The 18716-nt window shown below is 41.8% G+C and overlaps 1 protein-coding gene across 2 annotated transcripts in view; it reads left to right on the top strand.

Annotated features, from left to right (window-relative positions):
• SBNO2 (strawberry notch homolog 2) overlaps window positions 1-18716 on the top strand; it is a 69298-nt gene that overhangs the window by 18567 nt on the left and 32015 nt on the right. Inside the window, exons 4-7 of one of the 2 annotated variants that reach the window (XM_083182399.1) lie at window positions 242-332; window positions 13476-13643; window positions 18261-18347; window positions 18434-18524. In XM_083182399.1, the coding sequence (XP_083038525.1) occupies window positions 242-332; window positions 13476-13643; window positions 18261-18347; window positions 18434-18524 (437 nt within the window). Of the gene's footprint in view, window positions 1-241; window positions 333-8683; window positions 8836-13475; window positions 13644-18260; window positions 18348-18433; window positions 18525-18716 lie in introns of those variants that run through there. The other variant, XM_083182408.1, reaches the window with a different exon arrangement.

Here is an 18716-nt window from a genome sequence, read left to right as displayed (position 1 = left end):
ATATGACCCTTCACCCTTGCTCTTCCAAATGCCCTTATTTTCTCTTAGTTTTTTGCAGGTTCTGTCACTTCCTGTGCCAACATCTTTTTTGCTGGCCATCTGCAAACACACACCACTGTCTCCACTCAACCAGTTTCTTCATTTATTCTAGGTCTTCAGGTTTTCTCTGCCTATGGATCGTGCTTTCTGTGTGCTTTTTTTTTCTTTCTTTTTTTATATTGCATTTCTTTAATCTCCACAGGTCAAATTATAATGGTCCATCAGAGTATTACAGTCGGAACTTCCCAACGCAATTCCCTAATTTCTTTCCTGACAGTCAGACCTTCACACAGGTGAGATGTTTCAACATGCAGTTTGTGTTCTTTAAATGTTTGCTCATCAGATAGACCCACCAGCACTTTTAAGCTCTTTACGACATCAACATCTCCTGATAAGAATCTTTTAGTTATCTTCTATTTGCTAAAACATGCTTCCCTCAATTACGTATCATACATGCCCTACCTGCGTACCCCATTTCCCCTGCATGTATTCTACATTTCCTTCCGCATTTTGTGTGCTATGCATTTCCCATTGGATCCACCTTTTTATTTTTTTTTCTTGATTTGTCACGCTAAAGCAGAAAATCAACATAATGATGTGCCAAGTGTTACTTCATGTTCTTACCATTTGAACGGGTGTTCCATCTGGTTATTTTTACTTGCCACCTGGCACTATTCTGCTCTAAACATCTGACGGACAGAATTATCCCACTCGCATGCATCAGTCATACTGGGCAGGTGCTGTGATGGTCTTGTGAAGTAGAGAGTACTTATTTACAGTAATCATAATGTATACAGTAATCAGAACACATCAATATAACTTCATATTTAAAAAATGGCATTCACTGCGCTGGACATTGATTGCAATATGGAACATTAAACATAAATGTCATTTTTTTTAATTTTTTTTTATAAAATATGTATGTAAATACACTATAAGCATAATATTGCATCTCAAGGACTTGTATAATATTGATTGTCCAAATATGAAACGCCTATATAATCTCCACATTTAGTTAAAACACATATAGTTGTTAGTAGATCGTAAACTTGCTAGCAGGACCTTCCTACCTCTGTCGGTTTGTTACTACCCAGTTTGTTTTGTCATGGTGTCCAGTTGTAAAGGCAGATGGTCGGAGGAGCAGCCTCAGGACTAGGTTATGCAGTGGAAGGGTACGCTTTGAGGAATAGGTGGGTTTTCAGTGCCCATTTGAAGCTTTGCGAGGTCAGGGAGAGTCTAATGGAGTGAGGGAATGTGTTCCACTGAAGGGGTGCAGCACGAGCAAAGTCCTGAACTCTAGTGTAGGAAGCAGTGATCAGGAAGGAGGAGAGACGACAGTATTCGGCCGACCGGCGGGAGGGTGTATGAATGGAGATATATGGAGCTATGGAATTAGAGATGGTCCTGTATGTGAGTGTGAGATGTTTTGAAGAGAATTCTGTAGTTCAGGGATGGGGAACCTTTGGCCCTCCAGCTGCTGAACTGCACATCCCAGCATGCTTTGCAACAGTTTTACCATGGCCAAATAGCAAAACGGTAGCAGGGCATGCTGGGGCATGTAGTTCAACAACATATGTAGGGCCAAAGGTTCCCCATCTCTGCGGTAGGGGAATAAGAGCCAGTGCAGATTTTGTTGAAGGGGAGTGGTAGAAGTGGAGCAATGCGAGAGGAAGATAAGCCTGGCTGCAGCTAGAATACTACCTTACGTTCAAGAATGTAAGCTCTGCGGCTGGAGCTGACGTAATCGTTCCTTCCATCCTATGGCGTGATCCATCTGCATTTTCCCGACACCCTGAAAATGGCCGGGTGCCACCAACAAACGCCGTTGGGCTGTCAATCACCTTGCATATGGCGAGCAGTGAAAAGTAGTTGCCGGTTTTCATCTCAGGATGGCTTTGCGCATGCGCACTATGATGCAAGCACATGTATGGTCATTCAATAATCGTTAGAGCTGTGAATTGTCAGCCCTGCAAGCCGGTCTGAATCAGGCTGTTAGTCCCATGTTATTACCAGTGATGAGCTCCTGCTTGAGGCACCATGCACCTCCGATGTATGGATAAGCAACCAGGATCTGAGATGAAAGTCAACCAATGAGAAACACTCACATGACTCGTTCAATAGCACATAAATGGCTGGTTGGGTCCCTGGTGATATTTCCATCCAGCGGAAATATCATAATTAGGTATTCAAACCCGGCTGAAAACAGCCAGGACTCACCTATGCATAATCTAATTTGTTAAGAAATACCCCAAATTATCGAATCTGCAGCAGTTTTTAACGATCAGCAGCCATTTTCGCTGATGCTCTAAGTTTCTGGATGTCAAAATCTTTTCCAAACCTCAGAAAATGATTTACCTATTTTTGGCGAAAACAGCAAGATTTCCACCTAACGCAGGCATAGGCAACCTGGTGCTCTCCAGTTGTGAAGCTACAAGCCCCTGCATACCTTGCCACAGCGTTGCTATTAGGGAGTGCTAAAACTGTGATACGGCATGCTGGGACTTGTAGCTTCACAACAGCTGAAGAGCCCCAGGTTTCCTACGCCTGTCCTAACAGAAATATTGTCTGATAGTGAATACTCCCATAGATTTAAGCAGTTTATGCTTTTATATTTTTAAATATCCATATCATTAAAGTCAATCATCTCATTGAAAGCTTCAAGGTAAAGGCTGTGCGATTTGTAAATCCCGGAGGTTTTACTAACATACAGTTTTTCATACACGTTTCTCACATTAACCTGCTTTATTCTGTAAGGCTTATAATCCATTTTAACTTTTTACTCCTTTCTCACTCTGTCTATCCTGCTATGTTATTTTGAGATCTGTACCTTTTCATCTGTCCCTTTGTTCCTCTCTATTTTCCCCTTGATCTCTTACTTGTGTCCCTACTGCTTTGTTTCCCTTCCCCTCCCATCTACTGACCCTTTTACTGTCTGGCGACCCATGGAGAGTATTGCGTAATGTTGTGCAATGGTATTTCCAGTAATATATGTGTGATCAGACCGAGCTGCAGCAGACAAGAGATGCATTATTTTCTCGTATCTTTGTAACGGCATTTTGTCTGACTGAGCCTTTTTATTTGTGTTAAGAGTACATGTAAAATCTTCCTAAATTTCCAGGCTTCTTTATGTGGAAAATCCCAGAAAGGTGTGTGTGTGTGTGTTGTGTGCAAGTGTAACAGGAACTGTTCTTCTTAACCTTTGCATTGTCTGTTCTGTGTTCACCTGCTGTGAACTGAATACTAAAGTATTGCTTGCTAATAAAGATAAGCTTTTATTTGTCTATATTTGGCCCCGACGCATGCCAACTCTGCTGATCAAGGCAACAGCTAAGCAAAAGGATTATGAATGCATTTTGACTATATACATATAGCAGTACTTTTTGAGTCCACACACAGCCATATTGGACCAATTGCCCTCTTACTGTACCTACTTTTCTGTATGTTAATGCCCGGTCCCTTTTTGTTATGGGTGTACAGTGCTATGGAATACATTTGCTGAAAGCTGACTTATTGACCTCCAGGGTTGTTAGAACTTTTTGTGTGCTTTTTGCCTTTTCTCTTAAGGACCTTGAAGACCATTGCAGTTCTCCAAGACATAACCTGGAATTTCCTTTAGGAAGTGAATCATTTTGCTGTCCGCTTTTACCAAAGACTAGTCACTATTGCCTTGGTGTAGTCACTCTTTGTCTGTCTATTTAGTTGGTATAAGTTGCTAGAACTGTTTTGTGCTGACAGCATTGTCTTAATATCGGGCAGATTGAAATCAGAATAGACTGTTGTTCTAAATGTCAGTTATACCCCTTTTACACCACCAACAAAAATTGGGGTCAGCAGCGTCCATTTACACAGGTCCTCTACCCAGGTCCTGACCTGGGTAGAACACGGTTAGGACCCGTGTAGAGGCCGGTGTAAATGGTCCCGCTGCGGGTTGAGGCAGCAGCGGGTCCGTGCACGACGTGGGGAGGTAAGCTGTCAGGCTGCTGAGGGGGGGGGGGGGGGGGGGGAGGGGCGAAGGGGATGGCTGCTGCAGGGATCCTGCGCACTGACAGCCAATCTGCCGCAGGGACCCCACGGCTGCATACATAGCCCCCGTCTGTGGATAACGTTGTGCTGCTGACAGGCTCCTCTACAGCACCGCTCGGATACCTGTCTTTTGCCTAGCTGCTGTAGTACTACAAGCCGCAGCAATACTGGGAACAGCAGATGCACAACAGTGAGCCCTCTCCGTGTACAGCCAGTGTTCTTATGCACATCTGGCATCATTGCTCTATATCAGTGTCAGTACAGCAGCTGCACATATAGTATCATTGCTCTGTGTCAGTGTGACAGCTGCACCTGTATCATCGATGCTCTGTGTCAGTACACAGCTGCACCTATAGGATTCTTGTGTTGGTGTCAGTACTACACCTACAGTATAGCATCATTGTTCTGTGTCATTGTGACAGCTGCACCTATAGCATTATTGATCGGTGTCAGTACGGCAGTTGCACCTGGAGCATCATTGCTCTGTGTCGGTGTCCGTGCGGCATCTGCCCCTATAGCATCAGTGAAACAAGTTGTGTGTGCTACAATATATAGTCTGTAATGTTGGCTCATCACTTAAATGAGGCCAGGACCGCACTGTTACAGCAAGAACAGCCTCCGTGCTGATGATCTGTGTCATAAGGACCTAACTATTCAAATCTCAGGAGAATATATGTCCATACCTCCCAACTTTGCCGGACCAGGTGGTCTATACACGCAGCTCTCCCGCGAGGCCACGCCCGCATTTTTACCATATGGGGGCAAGACCCAGAGGCTCTGTAAGCCTCTAGCCATGCCCCCAGCCCCCTGGCTGCGGGAATAGATGCTGTGCGCATGCGCACAGCGTTTATTCCCCGCTGCTTAGCAGCCGACAGGGGGGACTCCCAACAGCCCCCCCTCTCCGCGGGACACTGCCGGCCGCGGGAGGGACAGCGGGACAGGCCCTGATAATCGGGACTGTCCCGCTAAAATCAGAACTGTTGGGAGGTATGTATGTCATGCCTGTGTGTTGCTATACACAAGTGTCATGTACAGTATACTGCAGACAAAGATGCAGAGATAACGGGCAAGTGTTTGTGTGACAAAAGCATAATCCTCTCATTGCCCGGCCTGTAATGAATTCTAGAGAACGACATTTATTCCAAATGGTTCCCTTGGCGATAACAATGGCCAAGCCGGGCTTTTCACTTTTGAGGTGTTTATAGCACCTGGCACGGAGAACAAAAATGGTCATTTTTAATGACATCCACAAGGAAAGACAGGGCCGACCCAGGTCCAGTGTAAACGGTGCAGACCCAGGTCGAAGTGCTGTGTAATACCCCTTTTTACACCGCCGAAAAATCCGGGTCAGGTGTAAATGGGGTGAAGCCGTGTCCATTTACACGGGTCCTCTACCCAGGTCCTGACCTGGGTAGAACACGGTCAGGACCCGTGTAGAAACCGGTGTAAATGGTCGCTGCGGGTTGAGGCACCAGCAGCGGGTCCTTCCACGGCGTGCAGCGCTGTCCCCTCTGCTGCAGGAGGAGGGGGTTGTCTACTGCTGCTGAGGGGGGAGACGGAGGCAGTGCTGGCGGCAGCTGCTGTAACTCTTAACTCTCCCCTGCAGCCGCAAGGTCCCTGCGGCGAATGGGATGTCAGTGGCGGGGGTCCCTGAGGCGAGGCGAATAGGAAATAGTAGTTTACATCCGCCACAGGGACTCTGCCAATGACAGCCCATTCGATGCGGGGAACCCGCGGCTGCAGGGGGGAGTTGCAGCAGCCGCAGCCAGCATCCCCTCCATATAAATACCTTAAGAAAGGGCGCCAGTTCCTCCTTCATTGACCCGGTCAGCTGGTGCCTACGGTGGGGTCAGCGGTGTCTGACAGCCGCGCTGTGCGGGGTTGCCGTCATGTAAGGTGACGTCAGCGGGGGGTATCCCCTGTAACTCAATGTATGTGCGCGGCTATCTAATGTTAAGTGAACGGAGTAGAAGCTCCGGTCTGTGCAGCACAGCATGGGCAGGTGTTGTGTATGCAAATTGTTTGTATGCTCTGTGCAACTTGGAGAAAACGAGAATACTAGTGTCTGCTGATGTTAAAGTGAAGCTGCATGTCCAATAAGCAGAGACACTTGTTGCTGATAATGTAACATATAGACATCAATTGGTCTGGATGAGCGGTATATTTTGTAAATAAAGGGTGTAAATGTAACGTTGCTATCAATATTGAAACTCAGATTCAAAGTGCAAGGGTTACAGGGGATACCCTGCTGGCGTAACCTTACATGACGGCAACCCCGGCATGGCTGTCAGTCACCGCTGACCCCGCTGCAGGCACCAGCTGACAGGGTCAATGAAGGAGGGACTGGCGCCCTTTCTTAAGGTATTTATATGGATAACTCCTACTATGTGTTACCCCTGATGAAAACCAGGACCCCCTGGTTGAAACAGCTGTTGGGCCGGCTCTCTGCATTGTTTTTCTAACATGCCTGTATTGTAAATACAAATCGGAATCTTTTCAATTGAACCGAGTGCTGGTCCTTGATGAGCAATTTCAAGCATTTTTAATGACATCCACAAGAAAAAGCAGGGCTGACCCAGGTCCAGTGTAAATGGTGCAGACCCAGGTCGAAGTGCTGTGTAAATGGGGTATAAAGCAGGGTCAGATCCTGGAAACTCCAGTGTTAAAAGACCAGGGTTTTTGGTGTAAAAGGGGTATTAATATGCTCTGAAGGTGCCTGTATATGACCCCTATCAGCCCGGTGTATGAGCCCAGTGAAGCTCGAGGGAGTACTGCTGTTTGGCACTAGTGGGGAGCTGCTGCTGCATCTTGTCTAATTTTCACACATACTTGAAGGTAAATTAAACACTTATCTTGATTGTGGTATGGAGTGACCAGGTATTAATCTATTTCATCAGCATTTACCCTTTTCAATGTTGTGTCGGCTCTGAAGGTGCCCATACACGGTGCGATGAATTCCATGCTTTTATTACTATATCTAAATTGTATTACTGTATCTAGTACAAAAAGCATACAATGTGCTACAGCAGCATGCTTTTTGTACTAGATACGATGCAATCTAGTACTAAAAGCACGGGCTGCACAGACTGTATGTGCTGTGCGATGGGATGTGCATGGTAGAGCGCATCTCATCGCACTGCCCTGTCCCACAGTGTATGGACATCTTCAGGATTTTTTAAAAATTACTGTTTGTGTATACCAGGGAAAACCAGAATGCCAGTCTTAGTCAGGGGGCAGATTCAATAAATGGTGAGGCTTCTAATGGTATTCAATGCCCATTTATCGGCACATAGAAGTGCCGAAAACTCGCCATCAGGGTATTCAATACTCACCTTCTGCCTTCTTGCCTGTTCCCCGAGGCGAATGTGGTAAAATGGTCACATAATTTGATGGACTCGCACATTTGCGGCGAACTTGGCTGTGTAAGGGGGATCCTCGCTGGCCGCTCACGGCAAGGATCCGGCCCATCGTATAGAACGAGGGGGTTTCACCGTGAGGACGGTGAGGAAAAGCTATCCTCGCTGTACAAACTTCCTCGCCAGCAGCATTGAATACTGCTATTTTTTGGAACTTCACAGGATAATATAACATCAGAATAGCTCACTCAATTGTGCTTGCCCCTCATTGAGGCGCATGCAGAATCAAGCGCAATTTTCCCTATATTTGAAAAGCATGTAGTGCAGAACCTCATGCTTAATTGAATCTGCCACAGTTTGGGATTCATTGAAATGTTCTTTTGTACATAATTGAGACACACTCTACATTTGTATATATTTTTAGTGTTAAATATTTCAGGTGATTTGCATGTTATGAATTATTTTGGGTCCCTGCTATTATCCCCAGGATAATAGTTACAGTGCAGTGGTACCTTCAGAGATCCTGCGGTGTGTGTTTTTGTAGGGGTGGGTGAGATCACTGTTACAGGCGTCACACTGGTGCTGGATGTGCATACATCTTTGTGATGCAATAGTGTATAACTTGATTATTATACATTTATGTGAGGAGTGGGGGCATGTACAGCCTGTTTTGGAGAGGTCTTTATCTTTGGTTCCTGTAGCTGGTGCTAAAGTTAATGTGGATTCACTGTCTGCTGTAAATATTAAAGTTCCTGGAATCCATACCACTCCCCTCAACTCAATTGCTCCCTTGAGGGGTGTGTGTCTGTGGGATGGGGTGGGGGAGCAGAGGATTTGACGTGAGAATGATCTGTTCTTAAGAATAGATAGTCTTGAAGTGAAGGGGTTAATGAGAGGACACATGACATTTCTACAGCAAGGAAGGGGTTAATGAGATAATGTGACAACCGACTTGTCTTGCAGCAACAGAGTTGCTATCTGGGTTCTAGAAGGGGAAGGGTTAAATTAGCAGCAATTGGCAAGTTGTGATTGGTTTGCGTTGCAGGTACAGGTATATAAGGGGTGGAGCTTACTGCCAGGCACAGTAAGTGTTGTGACTGCCAGGAATCCTCGCATAGAATCATTTCCTGAAAGTCAGAAGAGCATTGAGAGGAAGTGGGATCAGGGGCTGGCCATGCATGCCCTGGGGGGAGGGAGGGAGGGTAGTATGGGGAGGAGAGCGAACAGCAGAAAAGTAAGCATAAGGGGGCAGATCCCAGGAGGACAGACCGAAGGGAGGAGGGGGCCCCCAGCTGTTGTGATGTTCTGCTGTCATGTGTAAGTCTCTGTGCCGTCAGCCCATCGTTCGCTTTCCAGCTCCTGTTCTGTTGGCATGTCACAACTGCATTTCTGGCTGAAGGTTTCCTCAGTGAACAAGGTATTCTTCCTTATTCCGATACCCCACTAGCACATAGGGTCACAGTTTCTTTATTCTGGGTGAATGTGTTGTTACAGAAGTTTCTGTGAAGTTTTATGTGTGAATGTGAATATGTTTTGTTCATGTTATCGCAATGTCCACTCAGAAACACACAGATTTAGTTTCACTTCCTGTAAAAGAAAGAAAGATTGTAATTTGCAAGTCACTATAAAGATAGGGCTGTGCAAACCTTTTTATATCTGGTTTCTTCCTCCTTTATCAGACTTGGGAATGTCCCTAACCACCCAGATAATGAAAGGTAATGTGTTATGGGCAAGAAGTTGTTGGGTATGAAAATAGAAGTCCGGCAAATCGGTGGCATACTATAGTTGGCACATTTAGGTTGTGACAGCTGGAGTACGGCAAGTGGATGTCTAAAGCCAAGTTATCGGGGGGTTCTGTCTTTCCATCTTCACTATTACGATGTGCTTGTCCTCTTTCTGTGCACCATAGGGGATGCGGTCATTTGGTCTACAGCTTGATGGTCGACAGTCATTAGGTCGACGTGGGAAAATGTCGACATGGTTCTAGGTCGAAAGGCCATTAGTTCGCCAGGCCATTAGTTCGACAATGTCTAGGTCGACAGTCAAAAGGTCGACATGGGGTTTTTCACTGTTTTTTGTGCCGAATAAAATAGTGTGCCGAGCACAGCGGTGCACTTGAAACTGTGTCCATGTCAACTGTGTTGACATTCAGGTAAAAAAAACAGTGAAAACCCCATGTCGACCTTTTGACTGTCGACATAGACATTGTCGAACTAATGACCTTTCGACCTAGAACCATGTCGACCTAATAACTGTCGACCATCATGCTTTAGAGTTCTTGTTGTCCTAAATAGAACATAAATACAAAAAGAAAACCTGTAAAAGTTTTATCTTTTCTGCCCTTATCCCATTTAAATCATGCCATCTATGACTTTTTTTATTTTGTTAAGTCTTTTTACGGACTAAATAAAAGCCGGGACCGGACGGGATCCAGCACGCCGGGCAGGCTCAATTTATTTAATTGTGCCATTCCGCAGCTTTTAGTGTCTGGTACAGGGGGTGTCCCGTCCAGGGGGGCCTTTGACACCTGTCACTGGGAAGATGGGAAAGGACCATTTACCGCATCCCCATATGGTCCGGATCAGACTTTTTTTTTTTTACACCCGAACCATACAGGGAGGCTGTAAGCTCTCCAAACCTGTAGCAGGCACACACACTGGACAGGCACCACACAGACAGCCCCCACGCCCCTGGTACGGACACTACCTGCTCTGGAATGGCAGTTTCATGAGTGGAGCCTGTCCGGTCTGGCATTCCAGGGTCCATTCCGGTTTTAAGACCTTCCCGATTTTGTAATATCCGCATATAGTGAGGCAGTAGTCTTTCAGGTGCCACCACTCTTTTAGTTGCTACTTTTCCTTTTAAATGACATGGGTCATCAGAATTCTAGAAGAGATTGTAGATGTGATCATATATATCCTGTGTGTTGTACATGAGTAATTTAATTCCTGCTTGTTCCTGCTTGATGATCGGCTGAAGCTGAGTAGCACCAGTGACCTGGTAAAACTCCCAAACTCTCCTCACGAGCAAATGATCTGGGTCAGATGACTTTTAGCTCAAACCTCAATCTTGCAACATGTATTCTTTTCATCTTCGTAATCTTAAATAAATGGTATTGTTTGCAATAAATTACTAGTATAAATATGATTTTAACCTGTAAGTACTGTACTCATGGGGATGGTACAAAGTGTCTCTTAATGTTTGGGATAGTTGAGTTATGCCATTTGATTGGGGTATGTTGGTCCATATGAAGGTTAGCATACTAATTGTTGATAATATGATGTAGTGGCATGTGGTGGTGGGGGGAGTAAATTGAATATTGAGGCTGCTTCTCGGCATTATCAATGATGGGGGATTCTCACTTTTCCAGTAATATTAGGAACAAGGGCTCTTTCTGGCAGTAAAATAAGGGAGGGTTCTCTCTGCCAATAATGTCTGTGGGCAGGATCTTGCTCTTCCAGTAATATCTAGATTAAGGAGGTGTTTCTGAATAAAACATGGATGTATCTCACAATAAATATGATATAGTATTGTAAACTGCATTTATGTAAATGAGTTATCTACCAGCTTCTTCCTGGCAGGAAGGGTGGGGGTTGGGGTGAGCTATATAAACAAGTATCTCAATCTAGATTACCCAGGTGGTATGTCTGATGATCATCTGATTATTTTTTGGGGGGAGGGGGGTGTCTAATTTATTTTTTATACACCATGAATGCAATGGAATGCTTGAATCAGTATTTGTCACCTAGTTTTGTTTGTTTGTTGTAATACAATCTGTATAATTCTTGACGTAAAGTACTTTTTAAAAGTTACATCTGAATATAAATGGGCACAAACTCTCCCAGTAACATGGTAATGAAGTCCCAAGTGCTGTGGAATACTGTGGGTATTCCAGATATTCAGTATTTTGGTCCGTAATATAGTATAATGGAGATTGTTGGCATACAGTGTACACATTTAAGTGTTTAGTAGTTGTATAGGAAATATGGCTGCAATTAAGAATTAGTAAACCAGAATAACCTGCCTGGTTTTATTCCTGAATCTGCCTACCATATTTACCTTTTTTAGTTAATTAAATTATTGGTAATGGTTTTATTTTCATCCAGCATTTTTTTTTTTAAGTGCTCAGCAAGGGCTTCCATGCACTATTGCAGCAGTTGTCCCCCTCTGAACTTGCCAATCTTATCATATGGGTATGTATGTATGCCCCCATTGTCTGTCCACGATTTCTAGTAAGGTGTTTTATTTTCTTTTGGAATACATTTTAGAAATTACCCTTTAGTTACCCTTTTTATTGGCTGCCTCTGCAATAGAGGTCGCTAGAAGAGAAAGTGATAATTAGGTTTGGTGTGTTGGACATCTGTTACCAATATTCAATACTCCTATAATAAGGTGCCGGTACATTAGTAAGATTTATCTTCAGATCTGGCTGGTTGGAACCAAAACATGGTTATGGATGAGTGACAGTTTGTCAGTTTTCCAGCATTTCCAAGAAATGGTCAACTGTCATTTGCTCTCATCCATAACCATGTTTTTGTTCCAACCAGACAGATCTGAAGATAAATCTGCGTGTGTATGGCCACCTTATCTCTGTGCACTTCCTATGTTTGCTAATGTTCATTCCCCTAACTATAATGTCACATTAGTTGAATCCATGGATCTGTGTGTATGATTATATAGATGTATAGATATGAAGGATCAGAACAAAAATGTATAGCTTAGATTAAGGCTGAAATGGATACGTCAGGGTGTGTGTTGTTAGTTAATTGTTTTTTTTTTTTTTTTTTTTATGAACCTAGTTGCCACATTTAAATATATTTTATTTTATCATAACAATGTCATTCAGGTATAATCCACTCCTGTTTAATTGCAGCTTTTGTGGTGCCCCAATTAGACTGCTAGTAAATTTCGGGCTACTGCATATACAACACTTACTAGTCTTTTTAGGCAATTTAGCATACAGTTGGTCAGACCACATACATACTGTGGCTTCGGTTGCACCAAATAGCCCCTTTTGGTGTGAGAGGTCTCTGGCACCTCAGCCGTGCTTATGCCTGTCTGTATTTGTCTATCTGCCTGTAAATATATATCTAGTTAATAGAATAATTATGATGTTTTAGCATGAATGTAACACCTACTGTATACATTATTCCAATTGTGAAGCGCAACGGAATATGCTGCGCTATATAAGAAACTGTAAATCAAATTAAATAATTATTATTACATTGTACAATGCCATATTACCCCACATTTTCCCCCACATTGGTTGGTGCTTTTATAGCTGCATAATGAAAACGCCCTCTGGCACAGTTTGTGATTAGTAGGCATTTAGAACAATGGATTGGAGTGGGGTTTTGTCACCCTTTTTATGGTTATTTTTGTTTTCTTTTTTACTAGTTCAAATAATTTTGAGGTGAATATATGTGGACTGTTTTAAACTGGTTTCCAGGAAGAACACGCAGGACACAAAGTACACTTTTTTTTTTTTGCAGTATCATAAGGGAGGGTTTCTTTTATTATATTAACAGAAGCTCTTTATGTCTAGTAGCCTTTTAGTTACATTTCTGACCCTGCTTAATAAGTTCTTGAAACTCCATCTTTGTGAGATAAGGCGATACTCATTTATGCTTCACCACTTTCAAAGCAGCGCTGCGTGAACTCTTGTAAACATTTTAAGGTGATCTATTCTACTAAAGGCTGAAATTTGTTCAAGTCTGGTATAAGCTTGTATGAATAACAAAATTGCAAGGTCATTTCGTCTGATACATTTTGGCTAATCCTAAAGTAGCCCAAGACAATTGTACTTGCAGTCGCGCAGCGAGTACCTGTATTGTTATGAGATAGTGTTCATCTTTCTGCATTGCACAAAGTGACAACTGTTAAGTTCTATTGTCTTCACTAACCAAAAAAAAAAAAAATGGACTAGATACAATGGTTTGAAGTTTTTTTTGTTTGTTTTTGTTTCTCTCTAGGTAGTGTTGAACGTTTGCTTTAGCAGCTTATGGCATTCATATTTGTTCTTACCAGAATATTGTGGCTTTCTTTTTGTTTTTAAAGGAGTCTCCAGCTTTCTTTAATGAATTATCCAACCACTCCATCCTCTCTTCCCCGGATTCACTATCCGACATCACGGACACCCAGGATTTTCTACCTATTGACAGTCTTACCCATGTACCGACAATATGGGATGTCAACACACCTGCTCAGGACACCAGCACTACATCAGTGAGTGATAGAGCCAGATTGGCTGGCTGTTTTCTTGTCGCGGTTACATGTTTTACTTGTGCTCTCCCAATTTTATTTTTCTTTGCACTTTATGTTCAATTGAGAACTTTACCAGGTGTGATATTGGGGCAGATGTATTAAGGCTTAACAAGAGATAAATGCTAGGGTGATAAAGAGATAAACGTCCAGCCAATCACCTGCTAACTGCCATGTTACAGGCTGTGTTTAAAAAAAGTCAGTAAGCTAATTGGCTGGACGTTTATCTCTTTATCACCCTTGCATTTATCTCTTGTTAAGGATTAATACATCTGCCCCATTGTTAGTGAGTAGTCTAATACAGTGGTTCTCAAACTTGGTCCTCAGCTTATTATTTCACTTGATTCTGAGAAGACCTGCAAAACATGCACTCCGTCCTGAGGACTGAGTTTGAGAACCACTGGTCTAATGTCTGTTTCGATTCTTCTGTGTGAGTTTATTATTATCTTTGTCTACATCCAACCTTGCTCTTGTGTAAAGCCAGGTTTACACTGGGCAATATGCCGTCGGTCGGACGGATCTGACCGGCATGTTGCACAGTGTGTATGCTTGCTACCCCAGTCGCTTGATATGCTGCTGTGTTGCTGTGCTGCACATCACACCTAGCGACAATATGCATATTAATGAAGGACTGAACAGTGATTGTTCCATTCTTATTTAACATTGTTCCACTGTCAGAACAACTCCCTGTTTCTCCAGTGTGTATACAGCTTAACTCTGTGTTTTGTATGAAAGATTTTCCATATGTTCACGTGTGCCTGTTGTTCTTTAGAAGTGTGCTCCATAGTGAGTTCAATGTACTTGGGTTCATTGTAAAAAAAATCACTCCTATATATTTTTTTTTGCACACACAAAATTATGCACTGCATGTAAAGTTTATTTTTAGTATTTGGTTTGTGCGCAGCTTAAGACTATTTTGTTTTTAAGCTGTGATGCTTTTAATTTTTTAATAAATGTAATAACATTTCAGTGTTTTCTAAATGATCTTATGCCCATCCCGACATCGTGTGTGAGGTCACCAGCAAGACATTATTATCTCGAAAGTTTCATGAAAAGCTATCTGTAGAACCCTGCTTTTTACTAGCTATTAAAAATACCAATAAATAAATACATAGTTTAAGTTCACATTATTGCTATTTCAATTAACCTAAAAAAAAAATATTTTTAAATAAATGTTTGTTTAAATGCATTGCAGATAATTTACTTATACATTATGGGGGGGATTCAGAGTTGTATGCAATTTGCATCTCTGGATATAGCAGTGACTTTGTGTGTGTGTGTGTGTGTGTGTGTGTGTGTACAGGTTGGTTATCCATTATTCAAGATGCTCGGGACCAGAAGTATTTTGGATAACTGATTATTCCGTATTTCTGAATATTTTTAGATTTCACTGAGGTATTTTGAATTTGTGTTGTGTAAACACATCAAACACATGAAATGGACACACATCTATTTTATTTGCGCATGAAACAAGGTTATCTCGGGCACTGTATTTGAATGCTAAGCAATCATTTTCTTGCACATATTTAGTAAAAAAGTACTTTCTGCAGATTGTGATTTTTTTTTTTTGAATAACCGATATTTGGTTAAAGGATACTCGTATTTGTATGTATATATAGGACTTGAAAAAAGTTGTCTAATACAGCTGAAATGTTGTCAATCAGTACCTTGTCGTCAGAATTTATGAATCTGGTGCTGGCTCAGAATGAAATGATATAAGAATGCTTGAGTGGCCGCACTCATGAGACTTTGCTCACCATACTCCAAATTAACACGCAGGAGCCGTGTCTCTTAGCAACGTTTCGGGAAAATTTATTCTCCCGTCCTCAGGTTTAAACATGTTACACTTTGTTTAAACCTGAGGACGGGAGAATAAATTTTCCCGAAACGTTGCTAAGAGACACGGCTCCTGCGTGTTAATTTGGAGTATGGTGAGTAATGTCCCATGAGTGCGGCCACTCAAGTATATATATCTATATCTATATCTATATCTATATCTATATATATATATATATATATATACTATATATATATATATATATATATATATATATCTATCTATATATATATATATATATATATATATATATATACTATATATATATATATATATACTATATATATATATATATACCATATATATCCATATATATATATATGTATATATATATATATATACCATATATATATATATATATATATATATATATATACCATATATATATATATATATATATATATATATACCATATATATATATATATATATATACCATATATATATATACCATATCTATATATACCATATCTATATATATACCATATCTATATATATACCATATCTATATATATACCATATCTATATATATACCATATCTATATATATACCATATATATATATATACCATATATATATATATATACCATATCTATCTATCTATCTATCTATCTATCTATCTATCTATCTATCTATCTATCTATCTATCTATCACTCCAGGGTCTTGGTAAGAAAGCAGTGTATTCACAGCAGGTGATAAACAATATAAATATATATATATATATATATATATATATATATATATATATATATATATATATGGTATATATATATATATATATATATTTTAATAATTTTTTTTTTTTTCATATAGGTGCTGCATCTGATCACAATTGTAACCATTGTTTTTGCCGTCGACCAATTGAGTAAGCCTCAGGCTTCTCAGAATTGGCATCAGTTCTTTCCAGCTAGCGACACTGGCCTCAGTACTCACATGGAAGCTAACCCTGACACCACCCTCAAAATGCCACAGTTTGTCAGGCATGCTTGGTCTTAGGGGGCTCTGTCTGTGATCTTGCATACAGTATGCACAGTGTTGCCTTTCTCACCATTGTAGTTGTATGCAAACAATCAGCTTTGGATACAACTCTAAATGATGCCAAATTGGAATTGTGACAACACAAATAGTACCAAATTAGGTTCAGCACAGGGGTGACACAAGCCTTAACAGCAAAGGCTTTGACAATCCTGAGAGCCCTGAAAATAAGACCACCTGAAAGGGAGCAGACCATCTATATACACAGATGGTACATACAACCAGTGAAGTACTATGCAATAATTGATGGCTGGAGGTAGTTTGTACCGTATTAATTGGAACACTTTTTGCATTTGCATTTTAATTGTGATTTTGGCTCACTGGGACGGGGGGGGGGGGGGGGGGGGGGAGCAAATTTCCAACTTTAAATTAATACCTTTATATGGTAACGTTGAATTTAATTATTTACTGATTGTGATTGAGTTACTTTTCCCCTGGCACTCGCAACCAGCAACAAAACCCTACTTTACACAGATGTCTGCTCGCATCCCAGGGGGTTGTCAGCAGAAATATTGGCTATTTAGACTGTGGAGTGCCGTATTGTCTTTATTCCGGGACTAAATGGTGTGTGTGTGTGTGTGTGTGTGTGTGTGTGTGTGTGTGTGTACCAGCACTAAGATCCACAAATTTTCAGTAAGTGCTCAGGTGCCATCCAAAGCAATCAAGTTGCTGCAATATGTAAGAGGGCAAGCTGCACTCACACGTCTTGGTAGCAAAGTAAGGAGCAGGAACGCCAAAGCTAAATTAATGTTTGTTTGATCACAAAATTTCGCCAGGATATATAAGCACAAAATATACTACACACCTTTTTATAGTCACCCAGTGTAGAACCTCCTCATGCAGCTCAGCCACCCGAAGTGAGGCATGACATCATTACCACGCTAAAACATGTTCAAGCCCTGCGCTGTGCGCAGTGCCGGCAATGAAGTCATTCCTCACTGCGGACAGCTGTGCTGCTACAATGACCCCTTTCTAAGTGCTCAACCCTGCCTTACTGCAGCCTAACCCTAACTCCCCCCTGCAGCCTCACCTGGCTGCTGCTTTGATCTGTGCTGCTGGGTTATGGGTGCTGGGCAGTAAGAGAGCTGCTGGGTCATCAGTGCTAGGGGGCACCTGCCAATATTTTGCCTAGGGCATGAAATTGGCTAGGGCCGGCTCTGGCGCCACTTGTAGGCAGTATCCTCACTTGAATTTTTCTAAATGGGTAAAACAAGAAAAACAAAGTGTATTTTCAAATGGGGCGCTCCATGGAGTAATCCTAGCCTCATCCTATATAATAAAAGGCTAAAGATGCTCCTCAGTCGGGTGTTCTTCAAATGTTTTCCACTAGACGGCATCCACAAAGCAATGATATTGTTGCTCCATACGCGCGGGCATATCCTGCATATCCATTACTGTTATGTTCTGTCATTTTGACAGGCTGGTAACTAGTACAGTTATAATTTCCCAAAGGAAAAATCTTCCTAGGGATCTGACCACTCAGAATTCAATTTTAAATATTAATATTAACCATAAACGGTTAAAGACCTGCAAAAAGACATTGATGTCCTTCTTTTAATATATTTGATGTAAATTATGGCTTAAATTGAACTAAATGGTTCTATGTAATTTATATATAGAAGTCGCATAGTGCTGATTTAATAGAAAGATTTGTTTGTTTAATTTACAGCAACATGATATTTATCTCCACATTGCTTCTCTCCCTTTAGCTTTTTCCATCTAGTCGTTCGTTTCTGGGACTGGATAGGTTTGAGGATTTGCAGGCTATAATTAATACAGCACCAGTACAGCAGCGGGTAAGACAGTGGCTGTGTTAATGATTTAAAGAGGGCTTGCCTGTTTATACTCCTTAAATGAAACTCTCTAATACCTCTCTCATCAGGCTCCAAACCCAGTAGAAGAAGAGGTGGAGGATGAAGACACTGACGAGCTGGGACACACAGAAACCTACGCAGACTATGTGCCTTCTAAATGTGAGCAATTCACAGATGTAACAGGCATAAATAATGGGTACTGGATGGCGCTCCAACAGTCGCGATTCCGACGGTCATTAGTTCGACATCGGGATTATGTCTGTTAAATGACAGACAGTTGGGATCCCAACTGATTGGCTATTCGCCCTCATGGGGGTCACAACCACATAGAGGAAAGAATAGAACCTTTGA

The sequence above is a fragment of the Crinia signifera genome, chromosome 1 (genome assembly GCF_055691185.1).
Source record: "Crinia signifera chromosome 1, ASM5569118v1, whole genome shotgun sequence".
Taxonomy (NCBI): Eukaryota; Metazoa; Chordata; class Amphibia; order Anura; family Myobatrachidae; genus Crinia; species Crinia signifera.
This window is presented reverse-complemented; position numbering and strand designations above follow the sequence as displayed.